The sequence below is a fragment of the Lissotriton helveticus genome, chromosome 3_1 (genome assembly GCF_964261635.1).
Source record: "Lissotriton helveticus chromosome 3_1, aLisHel1.1, whole genome shotgun sequence".
NCBI classification, from domain to species: Eukaryota; Metazoa; Chordata; class Amphibia; order Caudata; family Salamandridae; genus Lissotriton; species Lissotriton helveticus.
Genome location: NC_136061.1, coordinates 1,032,326,485 through 1,032,349,269, shown reverse-complemented (window position 1 = coordinate 1,032,349,269; position 22,785 = coordinate 1,032,326,485). Strand labels below are relative to the sequence as shown.

General features: G+C 44.6%; 1 protein-coding gene across 3 annotated transcripts in view; it reads right to left on the bottom strand.

Moving 5' to 3' along the window:
- LOC144823224 (neurabin-1-like) overlaps window positions 1-22,785 on the bottom strand; it is a 647,660-nt gene that overhangs the window by 112,629 nt on the left and 512,246 nt on the right. For all 3 annotated transcript variants that reach the window (XM_078681559.1, XM_078681561.1, XM_078681560.1), the window contains exon 14: window positions 4,258-4,329. In XM_078681559.1, the coding sequence (XP_078537685.1) occupies window positions 4,258-4,329 (72 nt within the window). The remainder of the gene's footprint in view (window positions 1-4,257; window positions 4,330-22,785) is intronic.

Below are 22,785 nucleotides of genomic sequence, written 5' to 3'. Positions count from 1 at the left end.
CTTAATCATGCAGTTATCGAGGTAGGGTAGACATGGATGCCCCTTCTCCATAAGTGGGTGGTGACCACTGCCACTTGGTGAAGAATCCCAGGTCAGTGATGACACCGAAGGGAAGTATTTTAAACTGGAAATTGACAGCCACTTACCACGAATCACTTGTAGCATTGGTGGACAGGATGACTAGAGATGTTGAAGACTGAGTAGTTTAGGTCAAACACAGCCATGTCGTTTCTGTGTTGGGAGCAGTGGGAACACATCCTGCAGCGTCACCATGTGAAAATGTTTGGCAAGGAAGAATCTTTTGAAGGGCCTTAGGGAGCAGTTTTTTTTTGTAAGGAGGAGGTAAAGGCAGCATACTCCCTTGCCCTGCTGGTGACGGTGCACAGGCTTGCTGGTGTTTGTAACTCTTCCTCTAGAAGACCGAGATTTTCTACACTGAGAGTTAGTCTGCGCGGTGGGATGTTGGATGAGAGTGGGACAAGTTCTAGGCAGTAGACGAGACGTAGCCCTCCTAAGATCCACTTCCACTTGTCTGTTGTGATTTTCTGCCAGCGGGGAGGAAATCTTGAAGCCTGCCCCCAACAGGTGTTGTGTGGTCAAGGAGATAGGCTGGGAGCGGGAGGGGAGGGCAGTGATGGCAAGAGGAGTGAGTGTTAGTAGGTGGAGGCTCCCTTGCCAAAACATTTGCCCCTGCTGTTGCCTCTGGAGGCACCCCCTGGTGTACCCACCTGGTGACTGTTGGTGGTAGCCTTGCTGCTGCCTCTAGCACAAGGGAGAATGTGGTCTTGGAGCCTGCCCTGTATTGGTGCGCCCAAAAGGAGACCCTAGATACAGATGTTTTAGGGGCACCAATTGCAGTTGCAGTATATGATCAACCTGCGGGCCAAAGAGGTGGTCGCTATCGAAGGGCATGGAATGCAGATACTGCAGGACTTGGTCTAAAACCTGCGACACGGAACTAGACGTGACATTTCACCAGAATATTGGTACTGATCCCTTAGCGCTGGGACACTCCTTAGTGGAGTAGCTATGCGCTTTATAAGTCACAAATCCATTCATTCACCCCTTGGGCGGCGGTGTTGGTCGCATCCAGGATGCAGCGAATGGTGGCATTAGAGATGTCCTTAGCCTCTGCTACAAACTTCTCCCTACTTTGCCTATGTTTGTCTGGGAGATACTTGATTAGCTGTTCCATTTTATATCAAAGAACCCTATTGTAATGGGATAGCAGGTCAACAGGGTTGGCGAACTTCCACTGACTGGCCACTTGCACCGTTACTCTTTTCCCAGCAGAGTCTATTGTCTTACTCTCCTGGTCTGGTGGGGGAGCACTGCCTGTGACCTGGGCATTTGCTTGCTTACTTACAATATCGACTCTTAGCGAGGCGGGGGAGGGGGAGGGAGGGTCACTGGGGGGTAGTTTATATTTCTTGTCCTCACAAGGAGTTACTTCCATGGCTTTTAAGGTTCCTTGAAGGTACATTTTAACACACCCTTCAACATGGGAAGGCACTGTTGTGTGTTGCGCTTTGGACAGCGTCTCCACAAGGAAGTAATCAACTTCATGGAGGAAGTGCATGCCCATTTTATGAAAAGTGGTTGCCCTCTGTATGGCTCCATGTTTTGTTGTGGAATCATCTAAGGGTCTAGCTGGGTAGGCACCTGAGTCAGAATCACCATGAGGATAGACCATGTAATAATCCTAGGTGGTCAAGAGAGGGCACTGTGTCGAACAGTGAGTCACAGGGGTTGGAAGGTTGTAGTGGGCTGCCTTCCCCGTAAAAGGTAAATAAGCAAAATGTGGGTGTATGGTGATGGGAGAGGTGGTGAAGGAGGAACAGGGGAGGTGTAGTTGGCTAGTGTCCCTCTAATTTATGCTAAGGGGGGGCTCCATAACAAGATTCCCCTAGAAAGTAAGCTTCCTCTTCAGAGGCAAAGTAATTGCTAGAGTAGAAGGCACTTTAGTCAAAATGTTGCCTGTTTCTGGATAAATACACGCTTTTGTTTGCCTTTCGATTCCTTCTGTAGACGCTGGAGTGTGGGTAGCTCGCATTCCACACAGTTGGCTGTGAAAGGCGCTGAATGCATTCTGGGAGCCAAAGGAGTCCTCTATGTCGGGAGTGGGTTCGGTGATTGTGTCACCTTTAGCGCCCAATGTGCCCGAGCATTGTGCAATTTTTTCAGGCTCGACAGACTAGATTGATCAGTGACAGCTTGTAGAAACATTGTTGACTACAAAGCTTTTTGTCAGTGCCAACTAGAATCCCAAGGCGGTGAGGGCCCAAAGGGATGAGACTTAGTGGAATGGTTCAATGCCAGACACCCTCGAGGACTTCTGTGCGGCCTAACAGGTATTTCAGTGCTGACTATACTCATGATTTACAGTGGAAATCTTCAGCTGGTAATCAGATGGCTGAGGCGTAGGAGGCCTCGTGTTCTTCCCCCAGAGATTTGGAAGAGTAGACCACCTTCAGACTGCGAGATGACTGGAAGGGCTGATCCCATTAAAGGCCGGTGGTCTTCACCTTCCTAGATATTGCGTTCCCCTGAAGATGTCAAGGGTGTCGCCTGACTCCTGCTTCTGCATTCTTCGATGTGCCCACCTTTGTTTGTGGAGCTATCAAAGAGTCTTCTTCGACCATGAGGTGAGGCAGGACTCATCGTGTTCTGGGGAAAGGTAAATATTGGAAACCTGGTGGTGGTCAGTGTACGGTGACAGTACTGGAGAGGAGTACATTGTTCTATGCGCATTCTCCAGAACAGAGTCCTAGAGGTCAGGGGTGTGCAGCCCCGTTTAGGTCCAAGGTCCTAGCAGTTAAGTGATGACTGGAGACCAAAGTCTGTGGAGTACCATCCAGAGAACTAGGTACATTTTTCACTTAGTAAGGAAAGCAAACTAAGTTGCTGAACATAGACCATAGTCGGTATAAGTCTGAGCCCGATGGTGGAGAAAAACAACCTAACATGACGTTGGTGCTCATGAGTGTTCCGGACTAAAATAGGAGTCACTATATACCTTGTGACTCGACAAACATTTTTGAAGAATATCAACTTGGAAATGTCTGAGTCCAACGCTAGATGGCAGGAGTATGCAGAGCATGTGTATCTACAAAACCACGTTAGAAACTAAGTTCAGAAAAAAGTAAACAGTGTTGCCAGGAGAACAAATTGAATAACACCACATCAATGGAACATAGGAGCATAATTAAGAGGAGAAATAAGAAAACATTTATAGGGGAACAAGTTTGTAGTTCGAGCACAGAATAGGAAAACAAATGTGGGGGTTCACTGATGTGTGACATTAAAAATAAAAGCACAGATGAAGGAGAAACAGAAAACCGAGGAACATAACCCAAAACATCAGGGTACAACACAGGTGGACCTGGGTTGCTTGCCAGAAGAAGTGGGTGGGTGCAGTGATTTCAGTACTTCTTAATTTTTAAACAAATACAGGATTCGAAGTGAATTGTGATCATGTCACAGGTCTCGGTAGATTCACATTGCTGGTTATGGATTATTAAAGTAAAAGCGTGGTAGAAAAAAGCCAAAAGATAAGAGAAGCTTCCCTTAACCTTATGTGGTCTTTCCCAGGATGCCCAGGCAGAACATCCTCGGAGTTATTAAATAGCTGGACACATACACTTCAGAATCAAGTGGCTTAATGATGGGGTTTCCCAAACCAACAGTAGTGAGGTGCAGGAGGTACTACCAAAATGACTGTATTTACATCCTAATTAAAAACAGGACCACATTCCAAAGAAAAGGCTCACTAATTATGTATATAGTGCTAACATTTGCCTTGTACAGCTACTACACAGTAAAAAGGACAATGATGAGTCTTATGAACTTCTGAAATAGGTAAAGTTTGGAGTCTGAGAGAAGGACATCTACAGCAGTGGAGTGTTGCAATTTGGAACTAACCAGCACACAAAATGTCTGTGCGCCAGTTCAGAAGGATGACGGATACAATGCATAGAGGTTCCATACGTTGAAAGAAAGCTAATTTTGAAAAAAGCTGATTTAAGCTGTTCGACTGAGGAATTGATTCTGTGAGACACTATTCTATTTCTGAATAGGATTTAAGAGTAGAAAAATATTTGATATAGCTCAATAATATTATTAATTGAGCTTCTATACTGAATTTATTTTTCCAAGTCATGCCATTCACTGCTCAGTGAAACCATATGTTTTCCTTTTACACAAAAATAGGGCTCGTAATGGTAACTATGTAATGGAATTTTAACAGGAACACATTACCTGCTTTCGAAGGATCCCCTGTGGTTTTCTTTTTCTTGCTTTTTGCTCTTACCACCAGATTTCCGCAAACCACTAGAATAGAAAAAATATTTATGAATATAAACACAATTTTAAGACTCCCAGTGTAATCTGGATAGAAAGTACTAAATATCAAGTATGGAACAGTACATTCTTTTTAAGAAATGGGAACTAGATAATTACTATCAGTTTAGGCTTGAAGAAATGCCACTTTGAAGGTGATACGCTGATGCCCATTTGAGGATCAGGATCAAACTCCTTAAGGCCTCATGTGTGAAGTTTACTAAGTTAGACCCACATTTTTCCAGAACCTATCACAGCAGTGCAATGCATGTAGAAATTCAAGATCCATCAATTTTTCCTCCATCAGACAATATACATTCAAATAGCGCAAATACCAAGGTACATGCAGGAAGAATGAAGACCACAGTCTAAAAGGCAGAATGAAAGATAGTTGAACTCTGAATTCGACTGTGTTATTCAAGTAGCACCTGAATAGCACACTGTTCAGGCAAACCTTCAGGTCATAACATCCACAAACTAGACCGCCTCAACCTATTTAACTTGGACCTAGCTTCATTACAAAAGCTTAGTACCAACACAAGACTAACTGTCCTGTTGTGGAGTATAGAATGCAAGTGCCATGCAAAACAGCCTGCCAAGTAGAATCCACTTGCATTACTAAACGTGCTTACACTTCAAATGTATAGAAAAACTTCATAAGAGCACATCATGATTTATGGTGTTCAAATCATCCAGTACACAGATTTACAGAAAAGCTCCAAGATGTCCAACAGAACCACCAACATACAATTTCAATGGACATAAATAGCAGTGGTTTGCAAGCCATGGGCCTCCAGTTGCAGTTAAAAATACTGAAATGATAATTGGGTCACAAATGGAAAAATATGCTGGTATTGTGAAAGAGTATAGATTAAAAAGAAAGACATAAGATAAAGCAAAATTAAAATAGAAATCCTCTTCCCACCCACTTGACATTTGTATTCCATGTTTTTCTTCAATTGTCCATTATCCTTGCCTGAAAACAACGATAAACAAAAGAACACAAAGAAATTTAGACTTCATGACTTTCGAGTAGGAAGCCCTCGAGTGATCTAGCATAACATCACTCCAGCGGGAGGATTTGTCTGAAGATGTTAGGATGTTGGAGGGAGTAGAATGGTGGTGGGTGGAGAGAGGAGTATTTCCAAGCTGTATCTAAAATATACACATTCATATTTCAGCCATCTACATTGCACCAAAATGTAAGTTCCCTCAGCCTGATAGCTTTGTTCCTGATCACCTAGAGTTTGGCTACTTGGACAATCCACCTGATTGCAGAAACATTCTGGCACAGGCATATACACCATCAACCATAGAGACCTAGAGTGCAATGTAGAATGTTTACTGCACATGGTGTAAAGACCGGGGCTTCCACCCATCTCCATACAGCCCTATCAAATCCCTTTATAACTACTGCAACAATACAGTAGTGGCTTTAACCACTCTTCAACAAGAGGTGATATGTCAACATTCATAAGAGTGGTAAAGTTAACAGTTCAGCATCCTTGTTCTCATAGAAGATTGTAAAATAGTTTATGAAAGGGATATTTTGGGGCTACCCTCCAATACATCCTCAAGTGTTTTGGGAGCTGGACATGCTGCGTCCATTTGTGCCAACCAATAAAGTTCATTTAAACATTCCTTTCCTGGAAAACAACACTTTTGTTTGCACTTCGATCGCCAAGCAGAGTTGCAAGCTTTGTGTCCTTTAGCCATCAGGGAAGAGGTCAACACCTGTCCAAACCGGGATAAGCACATTGGTTGTCAGACTGCATCACCATCAAAACATGGCGAAGCATCTAGTTCATGGCAGAGTTAGGTGACATTTCACCAGAAACGTAGCACCAACAGCTGCAATCTAGGTCAGCCTACCCTCTCAAGATATCTGCCATGTAGCCACATGGAAAAGCAGGCAGCTAGCAGAAGAAATGGGACAGGCAGTCCACCACACCTAGTTTCATTAAAAGTGACCCTTACTTCCAGCTTTATTATGCTATATAGTGCTTGCTGTTCTCATTCAAGCATGTGCACACATGAAAGATCCGATGCTTGAGAAGAAATTGGTTGCTTATCTGTAACTGCAGTTCTTCAGAATGGATATCTTTCATATATTCAGACAATTCTCTTTTTTTCAGTAGTCAGATGCTCAGTTCTATTATATACTCTTCCCATGCTTTTGTTTTGAAATCTGAGCAATGGTGGCCTCTAGAGGGAGCCCAAGAACACAGCACTTCCACATAATTGCCTGTGTTTTAGGTTGTTCCAAATGAGGTGGATGTGCTTCTAAAGAAACACGGTCATTGAGACCCATTGACATTTCAACACTGTTTACTCTTTAAATTTAGCGGGGATTGCCAGCCTGATAATGGGGAGTTATTTAATTGAAATGAAATGAAATGAAAATAACATTTATAGAGCGCTACAATTGCCCTCAGGCGTCCAGGCGCTATGACTCTCAGAAAAGCCCTCTAGAAACAAGAAGCTCTAGGTTACTGGAAGAAGAGGATTTTGAGTTGTTTCCGGAACCACGTGAGGTTAGGGTTGCTTCTCATTGTGAATAAATGAACGGTCCAATGCTGGGGAATGGCGGAACCCTCCCTATGCCTTAAGTGACTAATCAGCAAATGGTTGAGCTTTATGTACACTATGTGAAATGCTGAATAAAGGTGTAGTCGGTCTCAGCTGGGTTAGTTACCTGCCAGATATCCAGGAGGCCCACTAACGCCAACCAGAGCTTGCCTTCTGAAGAAATAGTCCCCTGGACCAAATGTGTTGGGTTCACGTCACTGATCTTGCCCATGCCAAAGTTAATATCAACTGCCACTATTAGTTCACCCTCCGCAGATTTTACGGTCTTCTCTCAGTCTCCATATTTTACTTGCTCCCCCAGCTCTACCCAACAATTTACTTTTCATCAACATTCTTATTTGAACTTTCTTAACCACGATATTTGAACAAAAAGCACCATTTATATTTGGAATGGATTCCTTTTGTTTCTGAACAAAGTATTGAAGAGGACTATTTGTGATGCTATAGAGTTGTATTTTCCTCAGCTTGTGGTAGTTATACATACATACATACATACATACATACAGGTAAAGCAATTTCTCTTAGCAAGTGTTGGAAATATACATGTACATTGTATTGGATGTTAGAAGTGGTGCATATTGTACAGAATTGTGCTAATGGGAAACTGATCTGAGGCAAGACACACGGACACGCAATGGGAATTGTTCTCTGCACGCTCTTAGGATATTTATTTAAAAGATCACTGTAGGCCAACTCACTTATAAGTTCTAAGGAGAGGCCTTTTACACAAGATGCATCACACCAACTTAGCAGCATGTATAGTGTGTCAGAAATGGAAGACCATGTTTTTCATGAGACAGAACTAAGGTAATACAGTGGTCATGGCTAAAATTACCCTAACAGGTAAAATTAATAAATCTAGTGTACACCCTGCCAAAGAGATGAAACACTCCACTGGTGCTGAAGAAACCTCGCAGTTTGAGTTTTTAGCAAACGATTCTGGCAATGATAGTAAAGTGTTACTGACAGCTGATCATCTATAATGTCTGAGGGATATATTGGTGGAATTTAGATTTCACATATTGAAGAGACAGGCAGAATCGAAATAAGGGACCAGAGAATCGAGAGGCTGATGGGAAGCAAAGCAATGGTCTGGATGAGAGGAGCACTCTGCCATATCTGCAAAAATTACCTCTATGAGGCACAATGCACCTAGCTACTTATTTTGGTCACATTAGAGAAGAGCTATCCTTACCCAAGGGCATGCTTTTATCCACCAGTTGTGCACCACAGCCTGGGGGAATTATTGTGAACAGAGAGGCTACAGCCAAAGGAGCATTTACTTATATGCCAGAGGTGCTGACAAGCAGGGTACGTATCCTCCAAAGGGCACAGAGAGCTAAAGTGTAAGCAACTCCAAGAAAACTGATGCCAAAGAAACAGTGTAAATACCACCGGAGCGTTTCCTGGACCATGTTCTCACACTGGGGACTTCTGCAGTTGGGATGGCAGTGTTCTTGGGAGGTCTAGGGAGTCTGCAATTCACTGCATGTCAAGCACTCGGCTGAAGTGGAGGGATTCATGAGGTGGTTTGAATCCATGGCAGCTGAGGTGGCTACCAAGTCCTCCTCACACTTAAACTTCTTATTCAGCAGTAGGGGTCACTATACAAAGGAGATAAAGATTATGGCCAATACAAACCTAAATAATCCCATCAAGGTTGCCATAGGCAGAAAGAGGTGAAGAAAAAACTTTCATAATCGATTGGCAGAGGGCAGAGTCTGGAAAGGGAGCCATGGTGGCTGTGAACATTCTTATATATATATATATATCACTGTCTGTTGGGGGGAGGTCAACAGACTCATGAGATACATGATTATTTGTCGTTCTGTACTGCAGAGAGGGGAAATTCTGCCTAAGAGAAAAACAAGGAAGCAGCCAGATATTAAGCTGCATTTAGCTCAGGAGCCAAGACAGGGAAACTGAAAGATACTGGAACTAGCTAGTATGGACATGAAGTACTGTAAATGGAGTATGACTCCTAAACCCTCTTTGTACCCACTCAACCTGCCTTTCTTAGTCAACATTATAGAAGGCACCATACTGGTGGCTTGTGTGAACACTGTACATGAAGGCACAACTCAGACAAACATGCTCCAAGATACCAGCAGGGACCTCAATTGAGCAGAAACCGTCTTGTCACCATAGCACACATCAGTTTCCATAAGACATTTTCTATTTGAGCCAGTGGGAGAAAATAACAAGGAAGGGTACAACAGTTAAAAGAATTAATTAATTACCAAAAACATGCAAAGACCTAGAACCAAAAATGACGTGACAGTTCTTGCGTGAAATATATCTGACATTGTGTGAATGGGTTTTGCTTGACTAGGAATAAATGCTGAAGACATGAAGGTGAAGAAACTGCCTGTGAAGTTTAGTACCATACTGAAGTCATTTTACTCTGATATGTTTGGATATGAATGGCTCAGATATGCGCCTTGGATTAAATGCGCATACATTTTTTCTAATATACTTAATCAAGTTTTCCCTAAAATGAAAATAAATCAAATTCTCAAAATAGTCCTTTCTATAGGCCTGGCAAGGACCTGCCTTATCCAACCTTGTTTCGTTTCACCTGAAAGTCAGAAGACACCAGATAAAGCCAGGATGAACAACAATGTTAAAAAGAAGAAGGATTCAGACACAAATATAGTGAATTTCTCAAAATGTATAATGCAAAATGACAGTATCATTTACTGCACCGATCACATGGTGTTTGGGAATATGTAACTTCTACTTTTTTTTTCAGAAAGGATCTATCAACAGTTAGCCCGTACACTGAAACTTATGGATGGGCTTACTTTCAGACCTCACACTGCACATTCATATTCAAGTAACATGTAGTCACCATGGTTTGGCTATTTCGTTACCTTCCAAGCTTCAGTACACACCATGCTTTGTATGTCCTTTCTTTCTCCTGGTTCCAGAGTATAAACCAACATAATCCCTTCTTGATCATCTCTCAATCTTTGGCATGAAAAGCAAACCTGAAAGTTCTTGTGACTCGGTGGGAATTTCTTTTCTTTCTCATCCAGGAGTTGGTAAAGACAGACAACCAAATCCTACCTATAAACCTCTTTGTAGTGAAACACATTGATGGTTCAGATTTCTAGGCAGTAAAATCACAAGTCACTATATCCTATTCTCCACTCAACCCTCTGTACAATGCTAAAACACAGTAAAACGAAAAGATTAATTTAACTTGAAAACTTTTCTTAATTCACAGGCAATGCATCATTCTGCCTCCTAAAGGTTGATCCCTGAATTGGGTTTTTGTCCTCCTTTTTTCCTTCTAGAGTAATCAACTATTTGGTGAACATGTCCATCCCCATATGATGTCAGACGTATAACTGCGAAGTCCCTGTGCGTGACACCATTTTTTTACATCCTTTTTCGCTTTTGATGACATCTCATTTCGCTGGACTAAAGTACTCTCGGTGGTACACTAATTTGACTCTTTGCTTATTCACACTTCTTCTATGAGGGCAGGGGATGGTCATATTTAAAATGAACCACACACAAAAAATGGGGAGGAGGAGATCTCCTACTTCGACCTCCAATGAGTAGAACTAGTCGCACTGAGAAGTGAGTATAGGTTGCTTTTTAAGAGAGGCAAAACTGGCAAAGTACAATTCTTTGAAAAGACTGCCCTCACCCACAAACAGTTGTGGCATGCTTCATCATTGGGCTGCTAGACACATCTACGCACAGACTAACGCATGAGGTGGAGCAATAGGGAGGGGGAGACAGTACAAACATATAGAAAAGGTCGGATCATAAAGAAAATAAGTGCAGGCAAACTGATTAAAACGAACTTGGGGATATCCCACTGTCTATTTTATTAATTGATTCCGAAGTCAGGGCTAAAAGGTATCGCAATACCAGTGGATGGTGGTGAAACGGGTAGAATATGCACCATACACCCCTCAATTCTGCAGAGGAGTCAACGTGTTTCAGCCGGATATTGTATCTTCCCCGGCTTTCTTCAGGACTGTTAGATCTGGTTTCTTACTCCCTTTCTTATTTACCTCAGTTAGTATATTGATTACTACACCGGTAATTTTAAGTAGGTCCTGTAATCACACTCCATATAGTATCTCTGAGAAATAAAATGCAAGAGTGAAAAGAAAACTGAAAGCCATTACAATTAAAATACATCATATGCCTTAACGTGAATAACGAATTTTGTACTTAGCTCTCTTAACCTGTTAGGTGCGATGCGACTTATCGATCTTTCTATTTTAATTGCCGCTTACCAGGGCAATGCCCTTCATAGAACGTAAAGTCTACGATCCTATGTTTTGAAAGATTGTGTGTGTCAAGCAAATCACTATTCAGAGGAAACCATCTGCATGCATATGTACCATTCATGAAAAAATAATGGGCATTAAGTCTTTAACTCGGTTAATCTTACTGAGTATCACTGTAGGACCTGCTCAAACTGGCGCAGGAATGAGGGCAACCCCCTGTAGTCACACTCTGATTACAAATGCGGGTAAAGTACAGATAGATAGAGAGAGAGAGAGACACATCTATAACAGTTTTCACCCTTTCATAGTTTACATCTCATGCATCTAATGGTATTTCAGGCGCCCAGGTTGAGTAGACAAAGTACAAGATTCTTTATTCATGTTAAGGCACATGATGTATTATAATTGTGATGGCTTTCAGTTTTCTTTTCACTCTTGCATATTTGTTCTCTCATAGATACTATATGGAGTGTGGTTACAGGACCTACTTAAAATTCAAGGTCTTGTAATCAATATACTGACTGAGGTAAATAAGAAAAGGAGTAAGAAACAGGAGCTAACAGTCCTGAAGAAAGCCGCAGATGACAATACCCGGCTGAAACGTGTCAACTCCTCTGCAGAGTGGAGGGGTGTATAGTGCATAATCCACCCGCTTCACCACCATCCACTGGAATTGAGATACCTTTTAGCCCTGATCAGGAAATCCATGAATAAAATAGATAGTGGGATATCCCGGAGTTAGTTTTAATTAGTTTATCTGCACTTATTCTCTTTATGAGCCCGACTTTGTCTATATGTTTGTACTGTCTCCCCATCCTATTACTCCACCTCATGCGTTGGTCTGCGCGGAGGTGTGTCTAGCAGCCCAATGATGAAGCATGCCACACATTTTTATGGGTGAGGGCAGTTTTTTCAAAGAAGAATTTCATGTCACAAGGTGACTCCTCCCTTAGCTGGCAATATGAGTGGAGAGTAGACCGTGTAAGTGCAAGTGTACTGTAAAAAGAGCTGAAACTAGTAAAGAGAGGACATCCGTGATCAGAGCTACATGCTTCTGGGGAGGCACCTACAGCACTACATGGTACATACTGATGCTTACAGTGAAAGTAACATTTTGAGTTTGTACCATGAGTTGCTGCAGATAAACATGCCTTGCAAAGAGTGTAAAGGACTACCCTACTACAAGTGGTGGCTAGTGTGTGTATGATGCAGATATCTGTAAAATGTCCCTAAGACCACCTGGCCAGCCATCATCTCTTGTCTGCCAAAGAAGTCCACACAGTAGTGTTTGGTGAATGTGGGTGGGGTTGACCAAGTGGCTGCTTTACATAGGTCAGTCAGGGGAATGTTCCCTAGGAAAACCATAGTTGCTGCCTTCTTCCATGTAGTGTTCCCTGGGTGTTATAGGGATGGCTCTTCTGGCCATGTAATAGCAGGTCTGAATGTGTTTAACTATACATCTAGCGATATCTGCTGTGGATTTGGCGGAACACTGCCAAGCTTCGTGAAGGCTACAAACAGTTGGTCTGATCTATTGAAGAGCTTAGTCCTGTCACTGCAATACATGAAATATTGTTTAATATCTAGAGTGTGTAGGGCTCTCCTCTCTTCTAGGTGGTATGGTTGGGGGAAAAAGACTGGGAGTTTGATTGTCTGGTTAAGATGGAATAGGGAAACTGTTGCTTAAACAGGAAATACCTTGAAAAAAAGACAAGAGGCGTTTGGCAAAAAAGGAACAGTTTGTTTAATTAAACAATGTATACGGGAGCAAAGTCACAGGCATAGGGTCTGAGGACTTTCACAATTTACTATCGGTCGAACATGGGTCTCTACACAATTCATTGAACGCAATTAATAGTTCTTGGGATCCTTTTTTGGTAAGGAATGTGAACCTCTGTCTTTGGAGCCATAAATTAATGTATTGTATGAAGAATGCATGGCTCAATGGGTAACTTGTCCAGATATCTGGCATGGGGAGCGCTTGATCACTGCCTATACTGCGTACTGATTGGCTATGTGTTCCTTACTTCATGTGACATCTGACTTTATGGTGTTTTGGGAACACGTGCACCCCTCCAGCCCTGTGTGCTTTGTTAGGGCCAATCTCCCTCGACCATTGCAGTGCCTATTTGTGGGACTGATCTGGGATTTCCTATTTGCACGACTGTCTGCTGACTTCTAACTGGCTCCAAGAAGTTTGACCACATCTCGTCCCACCTTAAAGCTCTGAACTGGCTTCCTCTTGAGGCCAGAATCAAGTTCAAACTGGCTTGCATCACCCACAAGGCTCTCTATTCCAAGTCCCCTGCTTTTCTCGCACAGAAACGTGTATTTTCCGGAGGAATCAAAGTCCCGGTCCGTCAAAACCCTTTTGCTCCAACCCGCACGCTTAAAAAAAAAAACAACAACATACAATCGGGCTTTCTCTGGGGCCGCCCCAAGAATATGGAACTCACTCCCACCCGCCATTAGAAGAATATCGTCTCTAGCCCACTTCAAAAAGGATACCAAATCTTTCCTTAATGGGCAAATTCCTCTCCTAAAGCTCACGCTACAATCACCCCCTTAACCTGACTTTACCTATCATCAATGCATTATTCCTTGGCTGCATTCCCCTATGTTACCCACCCTGCACTTTGAACAATCCTTCAGGGTGAAGAGACCGCTTTTCTAGTTTATTGCATCCTTTTTGCTCCTATCCCTTATAGTAGTCGAATATTATGACTTTGTTTTACCATATACTGTTACTATTTGTTTCCTTATCCCTAGACTCTACCCATCCCTTTGTTCTGTATCCCACCTGATACTACTGTAAAGCGCTCTGATACCCTCACGGGTCTGGTTCGCACTCTATAAAACACTAAATAAATAAATACGTGCCACCTCACCTACGACATGTCAATCAGTGACCTTTGACCTGGGTCTCAGGGCCTGCCTAACTACGAATTTCTGAGTCGGAGTTGAAATAGAGTTCACCACAGGCGAATTAGTCAATAAAGATGCAATTACGTTTTTTTATACATGAATGTATACATACTGACATTGACTTTTTTTAATAAAACAAAACCACCCAAGGCAGCAAATTAGGGCTAGTTCTCAGTACTACCATATCATTATGAACTTGAATGAAAGGGTCTTGTAATGCAAGTGCTTGCAATTCACTAATACATCTGTGAGAAGTTACTGCATCAAGAAAAGCCACTTTCCAGAAGAGGTACTGGAGAGGGCAAGAGTGGATGGTTTTGAGAATGGGCCTCATGTGGCTGGTGAGGACTATGTTGAGATTCCCCACTTGGGCAGGAGAAACATGGGGTGAAGAATTACCTTTTGAGGCCCTGTATGAAAGCATTAACCACTGGTACGCAGAAGAGGGACGAGCGTTCTCTAATTTGTATGTAAGCCGCTAGGGCAGCTACTTATAGTCATATAGAAGCATAGGATAAGCCCAATCTCTGAAGACAAACACCAGATGTTAAGGGGGGGTTAGACGTTTAGGAATGCAGCAGTGGACAAATCCTTTCACTTGGCTTGGTATCATGCCAGTGTAAAGGCTCTGCAGGACTTTTGCACGATGTCCATGCATTCTTGTGGGAGACCTAGGTAACCAAACTATGACTTCAGGCACCAGATTGCTACATTGAGTTGCTTTGGGTCTGAATGCCTGATCTGGTCTTTGTTCCTGGTGCGAAGGCCTGGCCTGTTGGGGAGCTTCCTGTGGGGACTCACTAATATTTAGAAGAGTGCTGAATGCCAGGGTTGTCTGGCCCAGGTGGGTGCTTCGAGGACGTGTGTGAGATGTCTGTCAAATTTACCGCATCCTAAATGGAAGGAGTGGGAAAGGCAGAAAAGCATAAGCAAATATCCCTGATCAGTTTATCAATAGTGCGTTACCCATGGGCTGTGGTTACCGGATTGTGAAGTTTAGTCATTTTACATTTTCAGGGGTGGAGAAGACGTCCTGCTGAGCAAGTGTACGAGGTTGTTGTCCACCCATGGAATGTACTCTGCCATGAGTTGAATGCGGTAATGGAGTGCTCAATGCCAAACGTTCTGATACAGAAGAAGAGGGGCAGAGAGTGAGCACCACTCTGTTTTTGAAGGTAGTACATGGCGGTCACGTTGTCCGTCCTAACTAGTAACCCCCATGTGGCGGCTGGTGACATTTGAAAGTGGTGAGGTGTAAAAGTTGTGGATGAGTGTTACGTTGCGAGCGAGTCGGAAATAAGATGGATGTGTGTGTTGGGAGCGGAGGCAGCACGTGAGAACACCATAAAGGATTTTAGCAAAATGTCAGTGGGGTTGTTTATTTACTTCTGGAGTTCCTCTCTACCTGCTGACAGTCCGGAGCGTTGTAAGAAGGCAAGCCAGACCTCCGCACCTAGGCAACATGCGCACTCTTTACTTTTCAGTTAACTTCTCTTGTTGATCTGGTGCCCCTGTTGATGCGGATCCCTCATTCCATGCTTCCCAGTCAGCTTGAGAGGTGTTCGTGGGAATGGGGACTTGAGTGATGGGGTCTATGAAAGGCCTACCTTGCAACAGATTGTTGCTGTTCCACCACTGCTGAGAACAATGTGAGCTGGCCTTTACTAACACTTGATCCTCCATTAGTCCCTCCGCTTGTGACCATTGTGCAGAGAGGCTCCGTTGTAACGGACTCATATGTAGTAGGACTTGGGGCACTATGGTGATGCATGAGGCCATAATGCGAGAAGGTGCATAAAAATTCTGACTGTACGGATAAGATTTGGCTGTAAAAGAAGCACTAGCGACTGGAAATCCAAAACTCTTTACAGGCTGTGGTAGGGCTTGCCTATGATTTAGTTTAGTGTTGACTCTAGGAAGGGTTGCCTCTGTAAGGCTAACTAGTGGAATTTGGTGGCAGTGAGGGTGAACCAGAGGCTGTGGAGGAGGGAGATGGTAGCCTGGATATGCAATAAGAACTGGGGCTTGCTGGAGCACTAGATCAGTCTTTTGTCTAGGTAGGGGAAGATGGGTCGTCAGTCATCAGGATGAAAGGGGCTGCCCTGCCCGTAGAAAAGTGAGGGGGAAATCTCTAGTCAGTATTGAAGTGGTGAAGTGTGAGGTGGTGGTGAAGAAAGTGAAGGCACAAATAGGGTAGGCCTTGTGCCCTTGTTCTTGTGTTTTTTTGTGTTTTGAAACCACAGGAGGCTCTATGGGAAGTTCCGCCTCAAAAGGTGGGCTTTCACTTCAGAGGCAGTCTCAACCTTCTTGGGAAGCACTCTTTTGGAAATCTTGCCGGTGTTGAGATGGATTAAGAGATTTTTTTGTATCACTTTCAGTTCCTCCTAAAGGCGGTAAAGGAAAAGCTGTCGAAGCCCTCCACAGATGGCACCTTTGGTGCTGATGAGGACCTCAGACCAAACAGTGTCTTTCTCACCGATGGTTTGACACCAAGTGGCTTTTTGGATCGGAAAGTGCTTTGGACACCAATGGTATCATCAGGGTCGACAGCAGCTTTGAATCAGAGTTTGGCTTTGAGGCTAGTTTCAAGAGGATATTTAGCCTTTGGTGCACCGTATGGCTTGACGGGGGAATTGCTCATGGACAGGGGTGTTGTCGGTTCCGAGGGTTTGGGTCCATCAGTGCCAAGAGTCAGTGGTGCCCCAGACGGCTGAGTCTTTGTCAAAGGGTTCAAAGCCTAACTACCCACTGGCAGTGTTTCTGACTCGACTCAAGATATTTGTAAGACCCGGAGTGTGCCTCATCTTCAGCCATACTCACGATCTGCGCCAAGGTATTCACTCGATTGCAGAGAGCTTGGAAGTCCATGACAGCTTGCTTGTCTTTGTGCTCAGATTTAGAGGAGCAGATGGCTTCTGAGTAGGGGGAATGGAATGTCAGAGAGGCCAGCCTCTTCAGGGGAACTTTGGGTGACACTGAGGACAGTTTTCAAATTGTGCCAGTTAGATCCCCTTGTATATGAATACATTCTTCACCAGAGACGTTAAAATCTGTCAAAGACAAGGCCACGGAAAGAACACAAGGCCCTTCAATGTAGGATTTGATGCAGATTGGTCTTCAGAAGATGACAGTTGAAGAAAAGGCAACAAAAGTAATTTCCAAATATCAAAGTCTGGGACTAGACCAGCTGGGCCCAAACAGAAGAAAAGAAACGCATCAAACTTGGGTCCTTGGCTATACAAGATGATGGGGGAAAAAAACTAGCATGGAGTTGATGCCTATGTGCATTGACAGCTAAGGGAGGAGTCAGTATATACCTCGTCACTCAAAAGACTTCGTCTAAGAAAAAGGACTTGCAAACGCCCGAGCCCAACGCTAGATCGTAGAAGTATACATATCTACAGCAACTTATGCTACCAACAGTGCTACCAAAGGTAAGTGACATACTATTCTGATTATTATTTTAACCACAGACTGCTCACTTTAGAATAGATACCTGTGGCGACCCGTCACCACCTCAGACAGAGAACCCGGATACTACCCTGGACACTTCCCCCCCTTACCTTTTTCCTTTTCCCCTCCTCTGTTTTCAGCCGTCCTGGCTGGATGAAGAAGAATGTGCCACTGGGACCACTCCGATCAACTGACAATACCACATGGTACCGACAGTCGAATGAAAGGAGACACGGAAGGAAGTGCAGGTGGAACACTGGGAAGAACGCACGGAGGAAAGCGAGCTATGAGAGAAGCAGGCGAGAGACCGGACCTTCGTTGTGATGCCCGAAGTCCGAGGATCCAGGGAAGGAATGCCGGAGCCCGAAGACGTGCAGACGTCCACTGCAGAGGAGCGAGTGAAGGACCCGGTTCCTGTCTGGTAGAATCACAAATTTCCCCCTACCGAGCTGGGATATTTGCGTTGTCTCCTGGCTCTGTCGCCGTCTCATTAGACGAACCCTCCCGCTTAGTAAGTAGATATGTAGTATATCACCCCCAGAAATACTTCGGCCTGCTCCTGGGAGGAAGCAGTTCGCTGAAGTTCTCAGATTGCGTGCAGCAGTATAGCACATCATGTGACCACTGTTTTATCGTAGGGAGGGAGCCCCTCATCCAGCACATTGCTACTCTGCACTTTGCCAATAGAAGCCCCATGTCCGCTAGTCTGCGTATCGCCTTGGGCAGTGGCTTAGAATAAACCAGAAGTGCCACGCTGGATCTGTTGTCATCTCCAAGTCAACTATGGTACTTAACTGGTGAAAGAACTTTCCCCAAAAATTGGAAATCCCTGGGCATCTCCACGCCAGGTGCATGAAGTCTGCTGTTGGTGAGTGACACCTGTCGCAGGTTGCGTCCTCCCTTAACCTGTATCTATGCAATCTTTCCGGCGTGTAGTATACTCTGTTGATGTATTTGAAATGAATAAGCCTATGTTTACCGTGTAGTGAGATGCGTCTCGTGTTGGTGCAAGAGTAATACCACATCGCTTCATCAATTGTCACTTCCAGGTCTCTCTGCCAGGCTAGCCTAGCCTTATTACACTGGTTTGCTCTGGGAGACATCGCCAGCTTGTAAATGTTGGAGACGATCTTTCGAGTTTTAATGATGTACGACAGTTCTTGCACCTCAGGAGGTTCGCTCATGTCGACCCCCAAGTGCTGATGTAGCGCCCTACGCATTCTAAGAAACTGAAAGCGTTGCAGTAAGGTAACAACTTCTGCAGTGTCCGTGATCTCTTCCCACGACTTTGCAACTCCGCCAGTAAACAGGTCCCCCGCCTTAGTGATGTTTAACTCGTGCAGTGCTCGTATGACCCATTTGTATTTGCAGGGGGCCAACCAGACCATCCTTTCAATTGGCATTTTTGGGGAATATAGCAGAGCCCCAGCTTGCAGTTATAGCAGGCAGTGCCAAGCGTGTCGAGGGAGTCCAAAATTCCCATTCTGCGATCCACCGGTTCAAAAATCGTGGCTGGGAGAGGATCAATAAAGAGCTTTTCAATGCGGAGAAACGTTATGTCTGCCGCTCCATGGATCCAACTATGAGCGTGCGCTCCTTGCGCCGCTCTATAATATAACTGAAGATCTGGCGGGCCCAATCCCCCCAGGTGATATGGCAAAGTGAGTACCCGCAATTGTACTCGCACCTGCTTGCCTGCCCACGCCAGTCGTGTCAATGATGAATTAACTCTGGCGAAGTAGTGCAGCAGTACTATAGGAACGTTCGCGAACAAGAACAGGAATCTAGGCAGTATCACCATTTTCATTACGGAGACCCTACCAATTAAAGACAGTGGCAATTTGATCCAAGTTTCAATGTCATCTTCCAATTTAGCGACTGCAGTGCCGTAATTCTCCAGGAATACAATCTACGAGTCAGTGTGTAGTCCGATACCAAGGTATCGAATCGAGCCTATGGACCATTGCAGGGGGTAATCCATCTAAAATTGTGTCGTGACCTGAGTGAGCGGGAAGACTATTGATTTTGCCCAATTGACTTTCAGGCCAGAAAGTGCTCCGAAGTGAACCACCTCTCTGAGGACCGGGGAGAGGTTGTTTTCAGGTTCTCTCAAGTACAACAATGTGTCGTCCGCGTACGCAGACACCACAATATCGTAGGTAGGGAAACGGACACCTCTATGTCCGTGATATTCTCTAAGCGCACATGCCAGTGGTTCGGCGACTAAGGCGTATAACGGAGACAAGGGGCATTCCTATCCGGTGTAAACCATGCCTGTTCCAAAGCCACTAGCTCTGGGGTCAGCAGTGTCAAGCGGTTAGTCAGAATTTTGGCGAACAACTTGGTGTCCACATTTAACAACGAAAGCGGTCGATAAGAGCCGCATTCCTCAGGGGGTTTTCCCGGTTTAGGGATAGCAACTATGATAGCTTCCCTCATGGTTTGAGGCATCTTGCCCGTTACACATAGATCATGAACAGTGCTGAGATGTGGGGAAGCAACAGTTCAATAAAGGCCTTGTAGAAGCCCACGGTGAGGCCATCCATCCCCGGAGCGCTAGATGCTCTCATGCCTGCAAGTGACTCAACAATCTCGTCTTTTTCAATGGGGAGCATAAGAAACTCTCTGTGGGTGTCGGATAGGAAAGGCAGCTTAATATGTATTAAATAGTCTAGGATTTCGTTGTCCATGTCTGAGGAGCGGGAAGCGTGTAATTCCGAGTAATATTTTTTTTTACCTGTTTGCAATGTCTACTTCTTTAGTCAATATTTCACGCTCTTCCGATCGGAGTTCAGTAATCAGGGTTTTACTACGTTTAGTTTTCAAAATGTGTGCTAGGACCGATCCGGGCCTGTCACCCTACCCCGTAGGTACGCGCTGTGGCATACTTGCCCAAGTGTCTCGCTTCGCTATCTGCCGCTTCCTGATTTTCAGCAAGCAAGTCCTGAATTGCTCCTGTAACCTCTCTGTTCTCTCCAACCGACTGATGCGCCTCTTGCTCCCTCAGCTGTTGTTCCAGGGCTTCCACCCTCCGACGTATGGAGCAGAGAACCCCAGAGTGTTTAGTCATGGCCACCTCCCTAATATACACTTTAAAACCCTCCCATACCGTTTGGAAGCTTTCCACCGATCCTATATTTGTGGCGAAGAATGTGTATTGCTTCAAGAAATGGGACCTTATTGGCATTTCGAAGATTGGAGACCTCCTGGAGAGAGGCTCTCTGGCTTCTTTCTCTTTCCTTCAATCCAAATACCAACTGCCTTTTTCCCAAGCCTACGCTTACCTTAGACTTCGACATGCCTGGCAGGCGGAGGGACTAGACGGTGTGATGCTGCCGGAATATGCCCCTCTTGAGGGCAGACTCCTACAAGAGGCGATCCCGGCTCAGGCGATATCTCTGACATATAGGACGCAAATTAACAATATGCCGGACAATCTTGGCCCACTTCGCGCAAAACGGGAACTCACCACAGGGCCACTCGAAGACAGACTGGGAAGGCAGCCCTCATGCACCCACGAGAGAGAGCAATCAAATTAGGATTGCGCCTTATTCAATCAAAGATCCTTCATAGAGTCTACTATGATAGGGAGCGGCTACACAGAATGGGGAGGGTGGATAATCCTACACGTCTCAGATGCCGGGCAGAACACGGCACGTATATTCACACTCTTAGGTAATGCAGCTACATCCAGCCCTACTGGCGCACAATAGTGGAGGAATCAAACAAAATACTCGGGGCAAACATGGCGATGGACGTGAAATTCTTACTCCTAGGAATTCCCAAGGATGTTGACCTGCCACGCTATGGGCTCCTACTGGCCAACCAGGGGTTAGTGGTGGCTAAAAGGGATATAGCAAGTACTGGGGTGCGCATCACCTTCCTACACTTATGGAATGGAAGTCCAATATGGATCTCTACATGGCGGCTGAGAGAGTGGTTTATAAGGCACGGGGCTGCTCGCGTAAATTTCGGAAAATTTGGTCCCCGTGGTTGAAATATTATGAACTGGAACTTGATGCAGAGAGAGGAGCCCTTACATTGTCACATACCGGATCTGCACCTGGACCATGAGAAAGATTTCCCCATCATCAGTTTGAGATTGGAATTCTGTAAGGTCTTGGCTTGTATATTTATTGGATTGTCACTGCCGATGCGAAAGTATGCGTGTTTGGGGGGGGGGGGGGGGGGGGGGAGTAATCTCCAGCAATGTTTAGTGTCCATTAATGTAACTCCATGCCCATTATTGATCGTATCTTGTGTGTTGATTTCTTTTCCCATCTGTATGCTTTGTTTTTTATTGCTACAGAAAAAGAAAAAGAAAGTTATAAATAAAAAAAAAGAATGTGTCTATTGCTTCTGCCAGCTCCTCTTTGAAGAGGGGTCAAGTAATGAATAAGGGGGAAAGCGCCAGGTAAATGGTGGGTGAGTGATCGGACAGGGTGCGTGGTAGTATCTGACAAGAGTGGATCTGGCCCATGAGGGATGTCGAGGTAAGCCAGCAATCTGTGCGTGTGTGCAGATTATAGTAGGCGGAATAATGTGTGAAACCTCCCTTCTCCGGATGACGCTCTCTCCATACATCGCTAAGGTCTCTACTAATCATGACACTTTCTAGGGTTCTAGCCGCCGCGGCCGGTCTCCTCATCGGGCCTCCGGATCTGTCCAATTCAGGGTTTCTGACCAGATTAAAGTCTCTCCCCCAGAGAATATGTGCGTGCTCACATCCGTTTATCGTGTTTGCCAGCGTAGTAAAGAACTCTGGGCAATCTTAATTCGGGCCACACGCATTCACTATCAGCAAACATAATCCCCTACCTCGGCATCTGGAGATCACATAACGGCCCTCACCAACAGCTGGTCTATCGTGTAATCAGATCTAGCGTTAACTCAGGTCAATACCCCAAGTTCATGTGAAGTGAAGCCCGAGGTGCTAACATTACCCAACAGTCCCCTGCTTCGTAGCATCGCACTATGTAGCGGGAGATGAGTCTCCTATAGCAGGGCAACATCAATATTATGTCTTGTTAAAAGATGTAGTACTTTTCGCAATTTGCAATAGTCATTAAGCCCTCTAATATTCCACGACAGCACACAGAGGGAGTCTATTGCCCTCGGAGCCGCAGCCCCGCTAGGTGTAGCCATACTGCATTTCTAATCTGGTAATTCATCCTGAACATGTGCGTAATGTGTGTACCATACAAAAACCCAACTAACATCAATACAA